Here is a 23,457-nt window from a genome sequence, read left to right as displayed (position 1 = left end):
TATCAAAATATTATCAAGGTGACCGAATAAGGGATACATTTATTGGATTTACCATCCAGTGTATTTTCCATTAAATAAAAAAATCTTCAAAATTTAATAAATCATGCGTGAGTCAGTGAAAGCATACTGCTTCAGAGTTGAAGTGTCCTGGAATTCCCTCTAATTACTAGTCTCTCTTTCTTCCCGTTCCTGGTCTTGCTTTGGAGAAGATTATTTCTTACTCACTTACTTCAGTGTCTTAATTCCAATTCACTTCTCACACCAGCTCCTGACTCCTAATGTCCGCTGGAAGAGCTCTTGTCATCAAGACACAAAGACCTCCTCATTGTCGAATCCAGTGAAAATGTTTGCACTTCTCCAACATCTCAAATCTCTCCGACATTTGAGGTTATTGAAATGGTCCTTTTCCATGGAACTATTCTTCCCTGGCTTCCTTGACGTTTCTTCTCCTGGTCTTCCTGCTACCTTCCTGACACTCTTTCTCAGGCCATTTTTCAGGCTATCTTCATTCCATAAATGTTGGTATTGCACTTGACCAGCTTCAGACTCATTGTTTTCTCATCGTGGTGGAACTAGGTCACTCCCATGGCTTCTGATAAATCAGCATTCTGATGTTTTTGAAGGCTGCTTTTGAAATAGCCTGCACTACAAACACGTACGTCCAACTCACTGTTAGACTTCTTCATTTAAATGCCCTGTGACACCTTAAACTTAATATGTCATGAAAGGAAACCTTTCAACATGCTTTTCCTCTTGGTGAATGGCACCCTTCCCAGTAGGCCTGAAACCTAGAAGTGATTATTGACTGTTCTTTTTCCTGTATCCTTCCACATCCAGTGACAACATCCTAGCTGGTCTTTCTCCTTAGTATTCTTAATATCGCTCCAGTCTCAGTCGTCTTCTCTACATCCGCTGCCTTTCTTGTGCTCTCACACATTCTCACACCTGGTCTTCTTAAACAGCCTCCTCACTGGCCCCCCTGCCTTCAGTATTGTCATGCTCCAGTCCGTTATCTGCTGTCAGGGTGATCTCTCCAAAATATGCGAATCCTCTGCTTAAAACTCTACAGTGGTTCTATTTTTTTCTTTAGCATAAAGACCAAACTCTGTAACATGCTTTTCTAAACCTAGTCATGCTCCAGCCCCTCTCTGCCTTTCTAGTCTCATCTCTTGACATGACCCCTTTTCCACTTGACATACCTGTTCTTCAGAACCACTTGCAGTTTCTTCCATCACTCTGCCTTCCCTTCCGAAGTGCTGCTGCTTCTGCCCAGGACAGGCACACTGCCCTCTCCGTCCGTCACCCTCCCTGGGGACTGCCTCTTACTCATTCTCCAGAGCTCAACCCAGACGCAACACACTCCAGGGGCACTCACTCCTCATCCTTCCCCCCGCCCCGAGTCTAGATTACACTGTGTTGCATTGTAAGTGTTTATTTATCTTGATCACCTCAGTCTGAACTTCTTGAAGACAAGGAACATGTCTTTCATGTTTGCATCCTCTCTCTTGTCATTGCTTTTATAAACAGGCTCTGTGCTAAGCTCTAGGGATGAAAAGATGAATAAGACGTTGTATCTGCCCATGGGGCTCTCACAATGTGGAAGGTGAAACAAACATCAACAGATAATTACTGTGCAATTTGATGAGTGACACATTACAGGTATTTTTAAAACATGGAAAAGGAGCACCTGATTCTGTGTCTGAGAGGATTCTGTTTAAGTGTACACAAGGGATCTCTAGAGAAATGATGTGTGAAGGAATAATCCTCTGAGTAAAGATCATCTCCAGGAAAATTCCTGGCAACTCTGTAGTCAGTTTTACCAGCTGCTCTCCAGAGGTTTTCCCCTCAGATCTCCAGATGCAGAGAACTGTACGGGAGCTAAAATATTTACAAATGATACTTGATGATGCAAATAAATATTGCATGGTTTGGTTGGAGAGATATATGCATTAAGTTTAGTTGAGACTTGAAAGAATCAGCATCTTATTTTGCATTCCTGAGAGCTCTCTGACAAAAATCCTCACCCTGATTGAGACAGAAGTCTACCCTGACTTTGTCTGTAAATGTTTGCCCTTGTGGGGAATGAGCGGAACCTGAAGACTTGAAAGGGTCAATCTAGTTCTTTCTCAGCTATATTGTTAAATCCCAGAAAACAGCCCAGCAAAGTGGGATCTTTACATTTTCTTTTCCCTCTAACCAGATCCCAGGAGAGGCTACTCTGTGGCTGAGAGTTAGTCCATAGGTATCCTGCTGGGCCTGGAGGGTAGTGGCCAGAGCCTTATGCAGTTTGTAGCAGTCAGAGAAGGAAGCTGAGTTCGTCTGGACCGAGGTGATCTCGTCTTTATACAGGATTGTCTACTGTACGGACTCATTCTGGTACCTGTACACTCGAGGGACTGTGACCGAGCTTCAGGGCGTTTGGAGAGTCCCTAAAATTCCGCACAAAGTTGAGTATGTGTGTACCTGGGGGGAAGGCCATAGTTTTCATCATGTCCTTAAAGTTCTAGTAACTCAAAGAACCGCTGGTCCACACACTTTGGTTTATGTTCCTCATATTTATTCATTTCGTAAGGATTTATCAAAGATCTAGGTAGGAGGCATTTTGCTCAATGCTGATTTACTGTTGTGATGGGTGTTGCACAAAGAATGGAACAATTCAGGTTCAGGTTAGCATTAAATCAGAGCCAGGATTCCAAGTGCTTCCACCTGCAAGATCTCGTTTAATCTTCACAGTAAATCTGTGTGGTAAGTATTCCTGTGACCATTTTACAGAAGAGGAAACTGAAGTTCAGAGTGTAAAAAGCACCTCCCTAAGGGCAACTGAGTACTCGAGCAGGTAGACTGGACCTAAGAATGTGAAGATGAATAGAACGTTGTAGTCACGAAGCCCATAGTCTTTTAGGGCAGACAGGCAGACACAAACACCTAAATACAGTGACATAAATTCAAAGATAGAGGATATGATGTAAAATCTTGGCACCAAGGCATGTGTGGACACTTCAGCTATGCTTTCTCAAGGAGTGAGCGGAGCTTAGACTCGAAGGATGAGTAATAGTGGACTAGGTGGACCAGAATTAGAAATGCATGCCAGGTTGAACAAAAGTATTTGCAAAACACAGACATGTGAACTAGTCTTCTGTTTGTGAAAAAATGATGGTGGTTTGGAACGGCGAGCACATAAATAAATATCAGAGCAGAGAGAGAGGGATGTTGGGGAACCAGATTCTGCCTTTATGTTTCCACGTGTATTAACATATCTACAGTTCTTTTCCAGAAACTAGCCTGGGCTACAGGTAGCCACAATTTAAACTAGTTTTTTTGCCCCAAAGCTGATTCAGAAGGTGTGTTCCTTACACTGTGAGAAAAACTAGCATGACATTTCGATTCTGTCAATTTTCTTAGGATAGGGAAGCACTGTAAACATTTTCTTAACCTAGTCTGAGTACAAACAAAACCCCAAACCAAACACGTGAGTAACTGCGTCAGCCATTCCACCGCTCTGAATAGCAGGAAAGTTGGAAAAGAGTATCTTCAAGCTGAGCTATTAAAGCACCACATATCTGTTTTCAAAAATCTTATCGGGATAATAAATTTAATGCTTGCTTTTTTTTTTCTTTTGTCCTGAAAAAGAGCATGCCTGTTTTAAAACAATGCTGGATAATTCCTAAGGGGAAACAGTGTAAGAAGCTTTAACATAATTAAGTTATGCTTCACTTCCCTGTTTTCGTTACAAGTTTTCAACAAGTTCTCAGAAATATGAATAGAAAAACTCCTATGATTCCGCTTTAAAATACGTGGGAAAGAAAAAGCACCAAGGTGGGAGTGAAGGCAGGAATAGAGAGAATGTGAGCGGAGACGAGGCCAGCGCTGTTTTTATTTTATTAATAATTAGACAGTGAGTTATAATTTAAATAAAATGTTCAGGTTGTGAGGATGTATTTTTCCACGGGAAAAAGTCAATTAAATCACGATGAGGTTTTCAGTGGATGTCAGCTTACAGGTGCTTGATCCCTAGTATGTATTGTCACAGCACAATATACCATTGTAGTCTCATGATCGTCAGTTGTTTAAAGTCGCTTGGCTAAAACCTTTATTATTAGATCATTATTTCTTTGTATGAATGCTTTACATGAATTTGAGAGCATGCCATCTATAATGAGCTTTCCTGCACCTGTATTTCTTCATCTGTAGAACTGGGATGATGGGAGTCCCTGGTTCCTGGGGATGTTGGGAGGATTTGATGAGATGGATCAGGAAAGTGCCCCGTACAGAGCCTGGCACACTGGCAGCTTTCAGATAAGATGAGTTGCCGTTGGGGCTGGCCCCCTGGCCGAATGGTTATATTCACAGGGTCTGCTTCGGTGGCCCAGGGTTCGCTGGTTGGGATCCTGGGTGCAGACCTACACACTGCTCGTCAAGCCATGCTGTGGTGGCGTCCCACATAGAAGAATTAGAAGGACTTACAACTAGGATATACACCTATGTGCTGGGGCTTTGGGGAGAAAAAAAAAAAGAGAAAGACTGGCAACAGATGTTAGCTCAGGGCCAATCTTCCTCACACACGCACAAAAAAATAATGAGTTGTTGCTGTTGTGGTTGATGGTTACTTTGTGTGTGTGTGATGAGAACTTTTGAGATCTACTCTCTTAGCAACTTTCAAATACACAATACAGTATTATTAACTATAATCACCTATGGTAGCTTGTATTTGTTTTTACACTTGATTATATACTATAAACATTTTCTCAAATTGTTAACTATTATTCAGAGACGTGATGTTTCATCCACACATAACATTCCACCATTCCCTCAAGACTTAAATATGTCATTTTGGTCAGTTTAACAATTTCCAGATTGTTAGCAGCATAGACTCCAGTGAAATAAACGTTCTTGTCCATAAGTGTTTGCGACCAAGTAAGATGCATCTCTAAACGTATTTTAGAGGCTTTTCATTCATATGTCCAAGTGGCACCCCTGAAAGGTTGTATCCATTTGGAAGTGCCCATTTCTATTACAATGTTTAAATAAGAATTAATAAATGTAAAAGAATGTGGAGAAATGTAATAGAAACCCATAAGTTTCAGAGCCAGAATATTTACATTTTTTGTACCGTAGGAGGCAAGACAACTATATTATAATGTCTGTTATTTTTCGTATTTTAAAGAAGCTTTTGTGTGTTGAAATGAAAGCATTGCATTGAAGCCAAGAGGCCTGACGCCAGTGCTGAGTGATAGAGAACGCAGTGTATACAGGCTGGAGGAGCTCGCTCTACCCCTCACAGTTATAGACACACAATTTGCAAAATGGTGATATGAGCAATACCTATCTTAAAGGACTTTTGTGGACTATCTTAAATAAGATTGTGCATGAAAAGCACCAAGCAAAGATCTTGGCACATAGTAAGCACCTGTAGTTGACCACAGTCTTACTGACCAAGAGTATAATTCTGCTGAAGAGCAAACCTTGGGCCTTCCTTAGTTGACTGTGTTGCAGATTCATACTGCACTGGAGTTCTCGCCAGGCGTCCCGGCTGCCGCATGAGTGAGCAGGGGCGGAATTCCGTGACACCTTTCAGCTGCATGTCAGCCTTTTCCACGTCCCGGTTAGAGTTAACTTGATGTGAATCTATTCCTTGATAGAACATACATTTACCTCTTGCTTTGTTGCAGGCACTGAACCAAGAATTCTTGATACAGGAATGAAAAAGGTGTAATCTTTGTCCCTGATGGTTTCACAATCTAGACAGGAAGTGGTTACCATCTTTTCTGGGTGAAATTCTTCTTCTCTTTATATTTAGTGAACATTTGTTGTTATTCTCTTGAGACTAGTAGGTTTTTGGGGTTGAAAGTGAGTAATGATAAAACCAGGCCCAGCCCCTAAGAGGTAAGAATGTGGTGTGCAAGTTAATTGGCATGCCTTGGGAGAAAGAGCAAGGGCTTCAGTGCAAAGAGCTGGGTTCACATTTAGGCTTCAAAACATGCTTGTTGAATGACTTGGAGCAGGGCAGACCTCTGTGTTCAAAGCAAGAAAATGAAGAGTTAAAATTCAATTATTCATTAATTTATCTGGCAGGTGTTCATGGAGTGCCAGGGATTCAGCAGTGAATGACGCGTACAGTAGATCCCTGCCCTCCCGGAGCTCAGATTCTAGTCCGGGAGAGAAGGGTCTAACAACTGCTCTCTTGAAAAAAGGTCGTGGAGGGGGCTAGGGAGTGTCCTGGGAGAGACAGTGTCACGATTTTACAGAGAGTTAGGGGGAAGAACTCACCACAAGCTAAATTTTGAATGAAGGAAGAGAGGAGGTGATTCAAGGAACCAGCAGGTGTAGAGGACCCACCTGGAGACCAGTGGACCCGGAGTAGAGTGTGTGAGGGGGGAACGGCAGGAGACAGGGAAGGACCCATGGGACCTATCGCGGACGATCTTGGCTTTTACTGGACGTGAGATCAGAAGCCTTTGAAGGCGTTTGAGCAGCGTGACATGATCTGACATTTGGCAGCCTCGTTCTGGCTGCTGTGTACAACAGAGTGGAGAAGCGCAGAAAAGCGTGCTGTCAGGCGGGAGATGCTGCCAACAATCCAGGTGAGAGTTGGTGGCAACACGGACCAGGGAGATAGCGGTAGAAGTGGTGCCAAGTGTCAGATTCTGGAGATGGTTTTTAAGGTAGAGCCAACAGGATTTGTTAGTGAATTGCACTAGCAGGGGTTGGGGGATGTGTTACCATAGAGTCAGAGTTGCCATCCATGGGGATGAGGATGACTGTGAGAGGAGCAGATTTGTGGGAGAACACAGGGAGTTCAATTCTGGACCTGTTGAGTTGGAGATGCCTATTTGACATTTGAATACAGATGTCAAGTAGGTAGTGGGAGTGATTGTCCTAGAGATGGGATTCAGAGTCTGGAGACTGGATCAGATCTCCAAGGATTGCAGCTGGAAAAGAGAAGAGGTCCAATGGCTGAGCCGTGGAGAGTGCCAGAGTTTAGAGGTTGAGAAGTTAAAGAGGAACCAGCAAAAAGACAGAGAAGGAGTGTCCAGTGGGAAAGGAGGAAAGGCCAACTTGCAGAACAAACTATGTGAAAGCACATTATACGTTGTAAACTGCCACATAGATAGTCATTCTGTAATTATTACGAATTTTTGGAAAAGTGCAGTATATCATGATTTTGAGTGCATAATTTGCTTGGAGTATATTTCATGTATGGCCTTTACTTTGCTCACTGTGGTCACTGCTAAAAACATATCTTTTTACTAAATGATGTCCTCATGACCTGAGACATTTAAAGAATTTTCCTATCAGGGATGGATTCAGGCATAGCGATGGTTTGGGCCCCCTGGAGCTGATTGCGTGCAGCCCTGTGCAGAGTGTTTCATGATAAAGTTCAAGCAGAAACAGTGACCTCAGCGTCAAAATTTGTTACATCAAAACACACTGATTCAGAAAAACGCAAAAAGAATTTAGAAAAGGAATCCACAAAGATTAAAATATTCTAAAATGAATGTGCACATTATTTACAGCATGCTTTCACTGTGAACGTAAGACATGCCTGTTGATTGGACTTAAGACACGGGCCAGTTATTCTCTGTTAAAGACACCTTTCAAAAAATGGTGAATGTAAGCGTGCTTTTGTCATCACGTATGTGTAGAGAGCTTTTCACATGTCTACTATATTTATTCAATCTACAGAAATTAGTTTAGTAATTTGAGGACATTACACTAAGTGGAATGAGCCAGTCACAGAAGGACCAGTACTGAGTCATTCCACTTAGATGAGGTATCTAAAATAATCAAATTCCTAGAAGCAGAGAGTAGAATGGTGGTTGCGGGGGGCTGGGGAGAGAGGGGAATGAGGAGTTGCTAATCAATGGGTATGAAGCTTCAGTTACGCAAGGTGAATGAGTCCTGGAGATCTCTCGTACAGCATCGTGCTTGTAGTTAACAATACAGTGCTACCTTAAAAAGCTGTTAAGGGGGTAGATCTCATGTTGTGTTCTTATTACAATAAAATTAAAATGAATACAAAAGAAATTAATTTGGTAGCATAATCCCAAGACTCATCATTTATGTTGCCTTATGATTGATAGTGTTAAGTAACTGAATCATAAGATGCTATTAAGAGTTTTAGAACACAGAGGGACTTGAGAGACCTAAATAAGAATCAGTGCCAAAGCCAGTCCTGCACTCTGGAGAAAAAGTAATTTCATCGTACTTTATCGTTTACTAATTTCTAACATCTTGTCTGGAAGCACTCTGGCTACCAGAGGATCCAAGATTTTTGCCCGTATGTGCTCAACTTAAATATCAAGCACATCACAAACCCTGCAACATGTATCTTTAAGTTAGAGATTTTTAAAGACTAAGCAATTCAAAAGTATGTACTAATTGTCATAGTCAGCTGCCCTCTCAAGAGCTATCCGTCTATGGGGCAATACTTAGGTAAGTGGAGTAACCCACTCCTGAGCAGTGGTGACAAACACTGGTCCAGAAATGCACAGGCAGTTTGTGCCGATCGTCGTCGACGCAGACGGTGGAAGGCACTTGAGCTAAAGCTCTGACGCTCCCTGTTCTCCAGGAGGTGAGGTGAGCTGTACACAACTCTGGAGCCCTCACTGCAGGTAAAAAGAACAGCTATGTGTTTGCAGTAGCTTCTCAACACTTTGGACTGAGTTATCTAAGTGGCTTCTCCTCCTCCTCCTGTGTTTGGGATTTGGGGCTTCTCCAGGCTAGAGTCCTGGACAGAAGTGTTTGTCCCTTTCTGTAAACCCCATGCAGTGCACTGACTGGTGCCCTTAGTGCAATCCCAGCATAACAAAGGGAAATAATGCCTCTAAAAAGAAAGATTTTTCTGGAAGCCGATCCCATGGCCGAGTGGTTAAAGTTCCATGTGCTCTGCTTCTGTGGCCCAGGTTCACAGGTTCAGATCCCAGGCACAGACCTACTTCACTCTTCAGCCGTGCTGTGGAGGCATCCTACATACAAAGTAGAGGAAGATTGGCACAGATGCTAGCTCAGGGCTAATCTTCCTCAAGTGAGAAAAGAGGAGGGGTGGCAACGGATGTTAGCTCTGTGTGTATCTTCCTCAGCAAAGAAAAAAAAAAGATTTTTCTGTTTCTACATTTGGAGGGGATTTCCTTCAGGATATTTTGAAGTCACAAAAGAAAAGATGGGCTTTGTATATCAACCAAAACGTTCTGTCCTGGGCTCAGCATCAGTAATGGATTTTTTTTTAAACAGCTGAGGCAGATGTTGTGTGTATACTATATATAAGCTTCCTCGTGGACAGTCTGTAAATTTGACGTAATTTGATGAACACTTTTAGATAATATTTTCAATTCAGCTCTAGTGTCCCATGTTGGTTACAATAGAAAAGATGGATAGATTAGCTCTTATTTGCCCACCATAGTCTCAATTATGTGATTTCTTCCAGCATTTACCAGTCTGAAACATCAACCTTCAGCTGCTGCATTCTCATCAGAAAGTCATTGGCTATAAGTTGAACATCTCATGTAAAACGGGAATGAAATTTAACCTGTATATATTTTTCAGAGAGTCTGAGCATATTACAACTTTACACTTCCTCTGGACCGAATGTTTCTGTTCCCCTCAAATCCGCATGTTGAACCCTAACCCCCGAGGTGATGGTATTAGGCTGTGGGAGCTTTGGGGGTGGGTAGGTCCTGAGAGTGGAGCCCTCATGAAAGAGGTTAGTGCCCTTTTAAAAGAGGCTCCAGAGAGATCCCTTGTCCCTTCTGCCGTGTGAGGACACAGTGAGAAGATGCCCGTCTAGGAACAAGGCCTCACCAGACACCAAATCTGCCAGTGCCTTGGTCTTGGACTTCTCAGCCCCTAGAACTGTGAGCCATAAATTTCTGGAGTCTATAAGCAGCCCGGTTTATCGTGTTTCTGTTATAGCAGCCCAAGTGGACTGAGACGCTACAGAAAGCTTTTCTCCCAAAGACCGTTTAACTTATCTTCCTTTCTCTTTATTTCCATCCCTCCCTCTACCTCTCTCTTCCTCTCTTCCTTCCTTACCTACAGGCAAAATTGCCATAAAAATGTCATTATTAGCTGTTTGGGGACACATTAAAGCCACTTGTTAGGAGCAATTCTGGTGTGGTCGCAGCCAGGCCTTTCTCGCTGGCAAGTGGTAGAGGCTTCAGGCTGCTGTCTCCCCCTCAAACCATGAGCCAGCATTCGGTGTCCCACTGGTAAAACCTTGTAATGATTATTTCAAATAATGTTATTGTTAGTGATTCTGATTTGAAAAACATACTTCTCAGAAAACTCTTCCTGGAATCACTTAGAAATTTATCAACAGAAAATATTCTATGTTCTGAGTTCTTAGAGCTCAGAATTCACACTTTTAAATTTTATTTGACTTCTTGACGTGTGGATATTGAGTTAGTTTCTCTCAGAAGTTTCTAGATCAATACTACTTTTTGAAGAAGAAACATGTATTTTTATTAATACCTTTTGGAACTTCTCTAGAGGATTTTGGATTTTCCTTCTTTATTCCATCCACAACAAAAGTGACAAGGCTAGCTTTAGCCCCTTATGGGGTATAATCATCTGTCAAAATTTTTTTTTATTGCTCTGTCCATGTGCAGCTTTGGCTATTGATGATCTTCCCTATTTATTAGCATTTAAGCACACACTCTGTGTGGTTATGAGAACAGAAATGTGGCAAGGTCAAAAGATGCATTACTTTAGTGTAACTGAGAGGAAAAATGCCATCGTTTATATTTGTACTGAGGCAAGGCCCTCAGTTACTATTCAGTGATTTATAAGCATATTTTATATTGATATAGTTAATTGATAGATTAATATCTCTGACTTTTTAAACCTATGTTTCTTTGTATTTTGACTCCAATTTCTTTTAACTTCTTTGCCCCTGAGTTTACAATAACATAATTAGTACATGAGAGTCATTCCTCACAGACCTTTTTTCCCTCAACTCTGCTGGCTTACATCTCGGGGAGGGGGCCTCTTCCAAGTTCACCTTTCCCTCAGTACTTTCCCTGAGCACCGGGGCACCCTTCAGAGTTCTCATCACGTCTTAGGATTACTCTTCTATGATAGCGTAATCATTCTGTATATTAAACCTCCCCTATTTAAAAAAATCAATAAAGTCAATTGTAAAACCGAATATAAACTTACAAGCCCAGTGTTCTAAATGTCACTAAGTCTTTAAAGTGCGAGAAAATCATACATTACACTTCAGTTATGACTCAAAATTGTGTCCATTAAATTACTTTCATCCATAAAAAAGATTGTTTCTTAAGAAACTTAACATAATAGTTTTGTTAAGAAAAGCAATGGCTGTCTTTACTTTGTTACCTAAGTGATTGAGAACTGGATGTTTTTCTTGGTTTCCTAAAGTAATAAATAATAGTACCGCTTCTTCCTGTTTTTCTTTTTTTAATTCCATACTAGCCAAAAAGACAGAAGCATATACCTACAACTCCAGTCTCATTCCAAGTTAATACACTCTAGGTCCCAGGAAAGCTATGTAAGACCATTCATTGGTGTGGGCGTGTATCCTCAGCTTTACTGGATAATGCTGTTATTTTCCAAAGTGATTCAAACAGTCCCACTGGCATTGTTCCACATTATCTTCGGCACTTGGTACTCTCAGACTCTTCCATGTCGTTAGTAAAATTATAAAATGTCTTAAGGACCTATCATTTTTCTGAGACTTACACTGTCACTCAAGTTGGACGGTGGTAGGACTCTTCCAACACTAACTTCATACTCTTGCAAACTATAAGGCCCCTGGGATTTTATAAATACTCTTAATCTAGAGGTAAAATATTGTGGAGTCACAGATGAACTAGCAGAAAATAGAAATGAAAAGAGTGGTTCATCTTACACTCTTTCAGGCTCTGTACCAGTAAACTCCAAAATGATATATTAAATAAATTACTATGGTAGAACAATGGCCATCATGAGTTAAGAAGAACAAATATTGTCTGATGAGGAGTGAGAGCCCCCTAAAGCCCATCCAGAAGCTTTGTCTGGAAGATCTATTTCTGAAGGCAGAAGTCAGCATCTAGAAACAGGGACTGCCTTCAACTATTCTAACCATTCAGTTCCCTGCCAAGTATTTCTCTACAATTGTATAGACATGGCCTTTATGTAGACCCAGTGTGAGATAGACCAAAATCAATAGATTTATAAATATTTAAAATAGAAACTTCTAGGGACAAGGACCATGTCTTTCTAATTGGCTTTATCAGCAGAGTTTTACTTGCATGTGTGGATGCTCTTAATACATATAATTTAGTTTGTTATAAACAGACTGTGCATGGGTTATGTATGATTATCTGATTCTTTATCATCTAATAAATTAAGATCTGATTTAATCTTAGTTCAGGTCAAGGTCTTTTCTTATATAGGTTTCAGATTTATCTAGCTCTTTAAGGATTATGTTTCACACTTAAATTGCTTTCTGCTGAAATAAATTGTCACCAAGAGTAAAAATTTAGCGGGAAAAGATACCTTTAACAATGTTAGAAAATTTAATGCACTTCAGAACAGATTTGTGTTATTAAAGATCCAGCATTCGTTATTCAGTAATCGTTCATCCCTGTTATGGTGCTTAAATCTAGGTACCGTGTGTTTAGCGAACGCAGATTCTGCTCAGGTGGTGGTTAGACACTGCTGAGCAGGTTTGTGTTTTCAGCACAGCGTGGCATCATTGAACAGTCTGCATTTCTACATTAGTAGTTTACTAAGTGCTTTTACATAGTAGTTAATCAATAAATATTTGTTAAATAAATCAATGGTGCGTTTAATTCAGTGTTCAAAAGGATTCATGCTAATATTAATAGTTTAAAAAGTCTTTAAGCCTATAAAAGTTTTGAGCAGCTCCTAGAGTCAGTGAAGCGCAGTGAGAGTGCCCGAGGGGAATTTTCTGTCGTTATTTGCAGATTAGAATGGAGTCTCTGGAAAGGTCCCTGCTGAACTCTTATCGGATTGCTGATGGAACATGGCGTGACTGCACCGTTACTTGTGAAGCACTCCAGTGCCTTCCGGAGATGTCTGTTCTCCTTGCTACTCATACAGTGAAAGCGATTATGTGATATTGTAACAAATTTTGTTGACAAGCTTTCCTTTCCAGAGCTACTTATCTAAGTGGATGATTTTTGACTGAAAAGCTTATTTTTCTTTCTGTCTGTCTGAATGGATTGCTTGCCAGTGGTGACTTATGGCTTACTTCATCGATTTTCAGTAATGAGATAGAGCAGTATGCGGTAAATGTCTGTGTCCATGGGCAAGGATTCTAAATCACATTCTGAAAACCACGGACTCGATGGTGCACTGAGTCCATCTCCTCAAAAATGTTTGTGGTGAAGATCCCTTGAAAAAGCTTGGGCTTAAAGCACGTCACTTAGATGACAGATTTAGAAAAAACAGTCACAATCATTAGAGTGAGAGAACCATCTTGGCTTGTTCAGGCTGACCCTCTCCAAAGGTAGTAGAGGAGAGTTCACCCACCATCTGATGGGTACGGTCTCAGTGGATGAGGAGGGAGAGAGAGCCTTTTAAATGCACTGATGTCTCTAGCATTCAAATATGTAACTGATCACAGCATCCATGTAACTGATGGACTCCGTCCTGTTACTAATGATGAACTCCCATGGCTATGGAATTGCTATCCAGTGTTCAGGTGTCTTGGGCAAGGAAGGCACTAGAAACAAATGCAAAGGGAAAGCTTGCAGAATTCACTCATCCTGTTTCATACTGAGTCACTGTCTCATGGTGTTGAAATACTTCTGGCATTCACCCTTGATCTTGATCTTGATAATAAGGGGAAGGAATTATGCACTAGTAAAAAGTAAAATATTTGTGGAATGGGGGAGGAATCTCTTGAAGATTGTGTTTTATGGTACTGCTGTTTTATGGCTCTTGTATCCTCTCCACATGTTATTTAACTCCTTCAGTCAAATTCACTCTTTAGTGAACACAGAGATTGCCCTGGATTGGTTTCTAGCAAGAACTGCCTTGAAGTTTGTATGAATTGAAAACAGAATTACTTTGTGTGGTCTACAGTGACACATGATATGTGACTATAGGTAAGACACAGGAAGACATCAAGCTCACATCATCTCCAAATATGTTATTTACCCTTCTGCATAGGGGAAATTACACACACATACACAACATGCACACATATGCACACACCATGTATGTTATATGTACGTGTCATCTATATCTATTCTACCATTTTTTCCTAGATTACACATACGTTTATTAAAGGTTACATAAAACTTTGTTCTCTAATTACAAAAGAGTCTAGATAGATTTTTCCTTTCTTCTTTATCACCTGCCCTTTAATTAATGCTCTCATCCTCCTGTCGAGGACTCCTCCAGGCCTTCCCTTATGACACCTATAAATCTCACTGCCTTCTTCCCATCTGTTCTCTCCGCAGTTTCCCTTCATCTCATGATCCACATCACTCCAGTTGCATCGCTGTCCTTGTTTCTTCTGTCTCCTGTGTCTAAAATGAACTTTAAACAAAATCTTCAAAACAAACATTATAGTATTCTGTACGCTAATTTTATGGAAGTACAATATAATCAAAACATGTACATGAAATCTTACTCCCAAAGGTCAAGACAGCTGTACTCTGGGCTTTTAAAATTCGTGTCAATAATGATTCCATTTCTTACTTAACGTGGTGCATTCTTGGTTCTTGCCTGAGTTTGGCCAGTTAGGCAGAAACATAAAAATTAGCAGCTGAAGCAAGGACGAGCCTGCTCCATAGATTAGAACTTTGACACAGTTATATATAATTGAGGATATTGATGATGATCTAGTGAAATGAAATGAAGCCTATTCTGGATAAACTCTATCTTATGTGCTTGGGAATAAATGGTAGAAGTCTAATGAATTTGTCCTATAGTACAAACAGAATTGTTATAGTTTAGTGCATTCCAGAGAAAAAAGGAAAATAATATTAATTTAATGAAAACCACTCGTGTCAAAAAGATAAAGATATGAATGAAATTTGAGTACATTTCCATACTTGTGGAAATGATTCCTAAACCTAAAATGACTCAGTAAATAAGCTATGATTTCCTGACAGGGAGAGTTGAGGAGGTGGAGAGAAGACACAGAAGGAATTAAACAGTAGATAAGATTCTAGAGGAACAAATGCCAGAGTGACTCCAAAATATCCTGGGATTTTTTTTTTTTCCATTCTGATAAATCTCTATTTATATTTCTTGGAGAGATATGGTACATTTAACCACTTCATTTCTACACATGATACAAAATAATAAGAGCAACCAGCCTGCTGAGAACTCAAAGCCAGATGGTGTATATGCGTGTCAAGCTGAGTTGATGGTTTGGAAATGCCAGCTCTACAGAATGGCTGGAGCCAAATAATGCTTCAAGTTAATCCCACTGAAGAGTCACTGTGCATCTCCATATGACTTTTACATTCTTGAGTTAATTTAATGGATTTTAAGTTGCAATGGACAACATGATACATATAGGCAATAGAGTAAAATGTCCCTAATGTGATTTGTTAGCTGTCAACTCAAATCAAATTCCAGCAAAGTAGCAGATATCTAACGTAGTTTTGGCTAACTGCTTCTTAAGTGAGCAAATAACCGAAAGTCAGTCCATGCTTCTCCCCAGGGAATGGTGGACTGTTCCATAATTTTTAGGGATTATCTTTTGAGGATTCGTCAGTGTGTGTTTTTTAAAAAAAACAACTAACAAAGCCCAACAGTTCCCTCTCTGTCTCCTGATGTTTGGCAATGAGGAGAAAATCGTCTTGCAGTATCTCCTTTCCCTGACCTCCACGTACTTACTTTAGGGAAGTCTTCCGCAGCAGTTCAGGTGAGGTGGTCCCAGCAGGGGAGAGCCAATGGAGAGTCCACAGACAGGGACAGGGCAGCCACCCCTAATAGCGAGGGGACTGCTCTGTTAGATGACTTCGTTGGATAAGAAATGAATCAACTGTAGAAAAGGATAAGACTTCGTGGGCCATTGATCTTGTAAATTCGGCCAAATGTTATTCAGCCTATTACATTTATATTTGCAGAAATTCTTTTCTTTTTCTCTTCTAGAATATGAGATTCTGTTTCTCTCCCCCATCTTTTTTGCATTTTAAGGTTCTTCCGTCTCCTTGCCTTTCAAATCTTCATGGAAGCATCTGCTTCCCAAGAATCAGTGAATCACTTATTTATTTAACAAACATTTATTAATTTAGCCCCTAGTTGAATCAGTTTTGGCTTCCTCTATTTTGAAGCCCAGCTATTAGGCACATATACATTTAAGGTCATTATGCCTTTTTTATGAATTGATCCTTTTATCATTATGAAATGTTCTTCTTTATTTTTGGTAATATTCCTTATTTTGAAACCTACTTTTTGACATTAATCTAGCTGTTCCAGCTTTCTTATGATTAGTGTTTGCATCCATTGACTTTTAGCAAATCTGTGTTTTTATACTTAAAGTGTTTTCTGTTTGTTTTTTAAATGCAATCTGCCAATATCTGCCTTTTAATTGGAGAACTTAAGCCATTTGCATTTAACATAATTATAGGCATTGTTGGGTTAAAATCTGATATCTTATTGTTTTCTTTGTCTCATCTATTCTTTGTTCGTTTGTCCCAATTTCTGACTTCTTTTGGACTACCTTGATGTTGTTAGTATTCCCTTTTATTTCCACTATTGGCTTATTTGCCCTGATAGACAGAATTTCAACATTGCTCTCCAAAGACATCCCACTGTAATCCTGGGAACCTGTGAATTAAGGAGCTATAACTCCTCTAATTGTATTGTGATATATGGCACAGATGACCTTAGGAAAGGGACATTATCCATGTGGGCCTGATCTTATCACATGACCCTTAAAGGCAGAGAGCTTTTTCAGGCTGATGGCAGAAGAGGAAAGCAGACAGAAAAGTCCGAGAGGTCTGATGTTCTCTTGCTGGATTTGAAGATGGAGGGGGCCATGCGCGAGGATTGGAGAGCAGATGCAAGAAGCTTGCGAGTGACTCTGGCCAACAGCCAACAAGGCAACGTGAACCTCAGTCTTACAGTCGGAAGGGACTAGATTCCACCAACAACTGGAATAAGCTTGGAAGTAGATCTTTTCCTTGAGCCTTGAGATAAGAGCCCTGCTTGGCCAACACATTGATTTTGGCGTTGTGGTACCCTGAGCATAGAAGCCAGACTAACCCACCTGGCTTCTGACCTACAGAACTGTGAACTAACCAATTCATGTTTTAAGCTACTAAGTTTGTGGTACTTTATTATGGAGCACAGACAACTAATACATTAGCTAAAGATCTCCATTTTATTCTTTTAGTGATTGCCATAGGGTTTATAATATGTATCCTTAACCTGTCACTGTCTGCTACTGAATAATATTATACCACTTTCTGTATAACTAAGAACTTAACAGTATACCTTCCACTCACCCCTTCTTGTCCGTTGTGCTATTGTTGTCATAATTTTATCTCTAAATATGTTTAAAACCTCACAATATAGTTACATTTTTGCTTTAAATATCAATTGTACTTAAAAGATAAAAAATTAGAAAATAAATCTTTTACATTTGTCCACATATTTACTATTTTCAGTTAGCATCAGTGCTCATATAGATTTGAAGTTCTATCTGGTATCATATTCTTCATCCCTTTAGTATTTCTTGTGGTGGAAGTCTACTGACAATGAATTTTCTCAGCTTCTGTTTGTCTGAAAATCAAGTCTTTCACCTTGACAGTTTTTCTCCCTTAAGAGGACATTAAAGATACCATTCTCTTGTTTTCTGGCTCTCATCATTTTACATGAAAAGTCTGTGGTAATTCTCATCTTTATTTTTCTGTATGGAAGAAGTCTTTTTCCTCCAGCAGCTTTTAAGATTTCCTCTTTATCACAGATCTTTAGCAATTTGATTGCACTGTGACTTGATGTGATTTTCTCTGGATATATTCCTTATTTAGCTTCTTAGATATGTGGGTTTATACTTTTCATGAAATTTGGAAAAACTTTACCCATTATTTCTTCAAATTTTTTTTCCATATGGCCCACTCCTCCTTTAAGGCTCCAGTACACTTTATATATTAGACTGTTTGACATTTTCTCAAGTTCACTGAAGTTCTGTTAATTTTTAAAATCTTTCTTTCTCTGATTTATTTTGGATAGTTTCTATTGGGATATATTCAATTTAAAAATCTTTTCTTCTGCAGTATCTAATCTACTATTATTTTTACTGAGTGGCTTTTTAATTTCAGGTAACATCTTTTTAATTTTTAAATGTTCACTTTGGTTCTCTTTGATGTCTTGTTTCTCTTGTTGTTTTCACTTAACTTCTTGAATCTATGTAATTTAGTTGTTTAATGCTCTTGTCTGCTAATTCCAATATTTCTGCCATTTCTATATTTGTTTTTATTGAATGAGTTTTCTCCTCCTTAAAGATTTCCTACTTCTTGGAATGTCTAGTAGTTTCTGGCTGGATGTTGGATTGTTGGATACTGTAATGTTGCATATTGTTGAATGTCTGGATTTTGTTATCTTTCTTTAAATAATGTAGAATTTTGTATTTGCAGGCATTTAAGTTACTTGTGGATCAGCTTGATTTTTTTTTTTTGAGGCTTGTTTTTAAGCATCGTTGGGGTGGATCTGAAGTAGCCTTTACGTCAAGGCTACTTTAGCATCACTATTTAGGTCTGAACTTCCTAGGTCTCTACTGAAGGCCTGTTGCAGCCAACAAGCCCTCTCTCTGTGATTGGTCAGAACTTGAATACCTCTGCGTCCTGCTGAGCCCTGAGAACTCTCTAACCCACAGCTTGTGGGAAGTAGAATTCTAAAATGACCTCAGTGATACTCACTCTTGTATAATCCCCTCCCTCTGGGTTTTGGAAGATTGTGCGAATACAATCAATCCTGTGATTACGTGACTTTACATGGCAAAAGGAGAATGATCCAAGGTGGGCCTGACCTTATCAGGTGAGCCTTTTAAGAACAGAGATTTCCCTGGCTGATTGCAGAGGAAAAAGTCCAATATATGAAAAAGCTGATTTATACATTTAGTCCAAATGTCTAGTTGTTTATGATGGGAAGCCAAGTCTAGTACTAGTTATTTGATCATGGAATCTTAAAATTCATTTAATTCACTTAATTTGGAGCTCACTAAATCCTCCTCTTATTAGCTAATCTTTAAAACTAGAGGAACTTGAGTTGGAAGGAAAGGAATTGAAAGAGACAAGTCAACTATATCCTAAAAGTATGAAAACCACTCTTTTTTGCCTTTTATTTTTAAGTTATTTGGAAATATTTCATAATAATGAAATATATAGAGACTAATACAGTCAGCTTCTAATATACCCAATAGTCAACCTAAGAAATAAAATATTATTGGCACACTGTGTCCTTCTCCCAATCTTGTCCTCCCTGTAGAGGTACCTGGATTCAGTGTTATTAATTCCATGCATTTCTTCACATTTTACTTCATATACGTGCATCCTTAAATTTTTCTTTGCGTTTTTTGAAATTTATTTCAATGGTGTCCAAATGTGGCATTTTGTTTCTGGTTTCTTTATTTTTTTTTTATGATTCGCACCTGAGCTAACATCTGTTGCCAATCTTTTTTTTTTTCTTTTTCTTCTTCTCCCCAAAGCCCCCCAGTACATAATTGTATATTGTAGTTGTGGTCCTTCTGGTTGTGCTGTGTGGGACGCCACCTCAGCATGGCCTGATGAGCGGTGCTAAGTCCGCGCGCAGGATCCGAACTGGTGAAACCCTGGGCCGCTGAAACAGAGCGCGCAAACTTAACCACCCTACCACAGGGCCAGGCCCCTCTGGTTTCCTTTTTATTGCTTAATATTTTGTTGCGAGAGTGAAGAGTTGATATGTGCTTAAAATTCCACTGTATGAATACAGCACAATTTACTTATCCAGTCAACTATTAAGAGATATTTAGATTATTTCAACTTTTTTGAAGCAATGAGTGCTGAAATTAACTTTCATGTAGATGTGACTGGTACACATATATGAGAGTTTCTGTAGGAAATACCCTTCATGGTGAAGTCACTAGGTAATATAGTATATGCATCTTTAAATTACTAGATATTGCCAATTTTTCTTCAAAGTGGTTGTCCTGATTTGCATTCCCACCATAAGGTTTCTGGTTTTTCTACATTCTTATGCCCCTTGGTATTGTCACGATTCAATTGTAAATAATTATATGGATGAGAAATGCTATCTCATTGTGATCTAAATCTGCATTTTCCTGGTTATTGATCAGGTAGGATACCTTTTAATATATTCACTGGCCAGATTGGCATGGAAATTATTATTCCCCAGTGTGCCCACTCCGATTTCTCAGACCCCATGAAAGTTGATATAAAGATCTAATATCTAAAGTCGTAAGATGTGCTATGGAAATTTTTCCTAAGTATGAGATTATTCCCTGAATCATTTAAATTATTTCTGGTCATTACAACGTGATTCTTGCCAGCACTTCAGTTGTGCCATGCTCAGTTGTGGCAGTCTTAGCGTTTCCTTCTCTGGTTTTTCTAGTTGTAGAAAGAACAACAAAAAACCTTAAGTCATCGCAACTAGAAGACAGGCTACATTATGAGGAAGAATAGAACATTACTCTGGCAAGGATTGGCTAATAATAGCAGGATTTGGTGAGCTCCAAAGAGCTCAGTGTGTTATATGTAAAAATGCTGCAGGATTTTTGTTTATTTGACTAAACCTGGTGATGGAATCTCCATTATTAGGAATTTTCAAAGTGGCTTAGATAAGAGTTCAAACAGTGTGATTAACAATCTGACTGTGCCAGTGCTATGCTCAGGGATCGAACCAGATAATTTTGAGGGTCCATCTTCCCTTTGTTCTGTGTCTCAGTGAGAAACCCATCCAGATTCTTTCCACTGCCAATAAGGAAATTTACCAAAAAAAAATTTATGTTTTCTAGACAGGTAATGAGTAAAACTGTATCTTTTACAAATACATCATCAGTAAACTATTTCTTATAGAAGAAGTAGGAAAGATTCCCCTTAATCTATTCTTGGTTCTAAATGGGTGTGACTTTGAGCCCAGGGAATATATTTTCTGCCCGTTCCTTAATTTGAATTATCATTTGCCAAGCTGTATTACAGTATGCCACCTATCTCCACTCACAGCTCTGGATCATCCATACTTGTAGCTCCACTTAAAAGATTTCACGAATTATTGGGCTGGAGTGTTTCAGTGTTCTTCCTCTGATAATCCAAGTAAAACATAGCTGATGTAAGTAATTCAATTTATAATTCATTTGGGAATGTACAGCTGGTCACTTTTGGGGGGAAATGCTGTGGTTATCTAAGTTTACATTACTTTGGAAAGATTTTATTTCATAAAAACTGCAAACCTGAGAAGGGGGCCATTTAGTTCAAGTTTGACAACATAAAATTGCTCCTTATCGGCCTTGATTATTGCTTTCAGTTGATTTCTCTATGACTCAAGGACTAGAAGCTTTCTACCACTTCCTTTGGTGGAAAAACTTCTAAATCTAAGAGATTAAATCATGGGAAGTTTGCTTCACATTCAGACTAAATTGCCTCATTTATTATTCAGACAACCCTTATCCTTGTCTTTGCGCTTCTTAGATGTTTGTTAAACCCGCTAGTCAATATAACCAGACCACAGATGTGGGGTTTTAGAATAATGGACATGTCATTTTGATAGTTGGTATTGCTTTCCGTTGGGCTTATTTAGAGGTGTGTGTGTGCATGCCTGTTTTGTATTTGTCCTGAGATGAGCAAAAATGGAAGTAGTGTTTTTAAGGTGAATTTTCTCACCTACCATAGCCAGTTGTGAACATCTTCCTCTTTCTTTATTTGTAAGGCCCGCTCTTTCAATGTGCCTCTGATGGGATCTTTCTGTGCGTCCTGTTGCAAAGGTGTGTAGCTTGTTTGCTATCCTGCAGCTTAGGTCTCTAGATCTTCCTTACTCACACCAGCTCTTGTCTCCCTCCAGGTTATCCAGGCTGTCTTTTTTGGCATCTGTGTGCTGAGCGATCTTTCCAGTCTTCTGACCAGAGGAAGTGGGAACCAAGAACAAGAGAGGCAACTCAAGAAGCTCATCTCTCTGCGGGACTGGATGTTAGCCGTACTGGCCTTTCCTGTTGGGGTTGTGAGTATGATGTGGAATGCATTTAACCACAAAAGAAACAGGTCTTGTTTCAGGCTTCTAAGAGAGAAAAGGGCTCATTGCAGGACGTTTCTGTATTAGTTTGCTAGGACTGCCATCACAGAACACCAGAGACTGGGGGCTTCAACAACAGGAATTTGTTTCCTCACCGTTCTGGAGGCTGGAAGTGTGAAATCAAGGTGCCCGCAGGGTTGGTTCCCTCTGAGGCCTCCCTCCTTGGCGTGTGGATGGCCTCCTCTTCCCTATGTCTTCACATTCTCTTCCCTCTGTGTGGGTCCGTGTCTTAATCTTCTCTTCCTGTCAGGACCTCACTTATATTGGATAAACCCCTCGATGACCTTATTTACCCTTAGTTGCCTCTTTAACGGCCCTACATCCAAATACAGGCTGAGGTACCAGTTGTGAGGACTTCAGCATATGAATTTTGAGGGGACACAATTCAACCCATAAAGCTTTCTTAAGCAGCCCAAACTTGAAATATGTGGTCTTAGGGTCTATGACCATTCCAGTACTTTTGAACTTGAGAGAGGAAGTAGCCTTAGCTCATACTTCTTCAGTTACCCAACTGTGCCATTAGCTAACATCACTTAAGTAAACGCTGCTTAATGTTTGGGTCTGTTCTGGCTTCATTGATTTTCGTTGTTTTCAGTTAGATTTCCTCCATAACTTAACTTCCTTCACAAGTCTGTTAATCATCTATTGTCTGTACATAAACAACGTTTCTTTAAAGGGCCAGGGTTCCATGAGATTCTGTAGATTTTAACCTCTGTATAGCCAGGAGAAGAATGAGAGAACTCTGGTGAATCTCAGCTGTGAGGACAAGTAAGAGTGTGTTACCTGATTCAAATTCAGACCTTTTGTTTGTCAGCTGATTTCTGCAAAAAAACAGAAGCCCAAGTGACCTGGGCCAGCACATGTACCAAGTCCAAGGTCCATTGTAGGCAGAGTCAGAAAGTTGTTTTTTAAATCCTTCCAATGGCTCCTCTTTATATTTGCTGGATCTATAGGTGGCAGAAGCCTCTATATGCGTGTTCTAAGACCAATCAGTAGTCAGCCAGACTACCACTGAATTGCTTTTTCTATGTACTGAGTCATATTTTCTTGGACAAAATAGCCCTTAGCTCTTGACCACACAAGAGGAGTATTATGATCTGATCCCTTTCTTCTGCTCATTCCCTCATCCTTATCCTCTGAAAACTCAAATGGTCCTCAGATTGAAGCCATCTAACAAATCTCTCAAATTCTGTTGCTTCACATAATAGAGTTATATGCTTTATGTATTATTTAATATTTCCTTCT

The 23,457-nt window shown here is 39.7% G+C and overlaps 1 protein-coding gene across 5 annotated transcripts in view; it reads left to right on the top strand.

Moving 5' to 3' along the window:
- AIG1 (androgen induced 1) overlaps positions 1–23,457 on the top strand; it is a 226,843-nt gene that overhangs the window by 33,820 nt on the left and 169,566 nt on the right. For 3 of the 5 annotated variants that reach the window (XM_046670432.1, XM_046670431.1, XM_046670433.1), the window contains exon 2: positions 21,985–22,140. The exons of the other annotated variants lie outside the window; for them this stretch is intronic. In XM_046670432.1, coding sequence (XP_046526388.1) covers positions 21,985–22,140 — 156 coding nt within the window. The remainder of the gene's footprint in view (positions 1–21,984; positions 22,141–23,457) is intronic. 5 annotated transcript variants of the gene reach the window in all.

Source organism: Equus quagga, chromosome 8 (genome assembly GCF_021613505.1).
Source record: "Equus quagga isolate Etosha38 chromosome 8, UCLA_HA_Equagga_1.0, whole genome shotgun sequence".
In the NCBI taxonomy this organism is placed as follows: domain Eukaryota; kingdom Metazoa; phylum Chordata; class Mammalia; order Perissodactyla; family Equidae; genus Equus; species Equus quagga.
The sequence above is the reverse complement of the archived record's forward strand: the minus strand, read 5'-3'. Positions and strand labels throughout refer to the sequence as shown.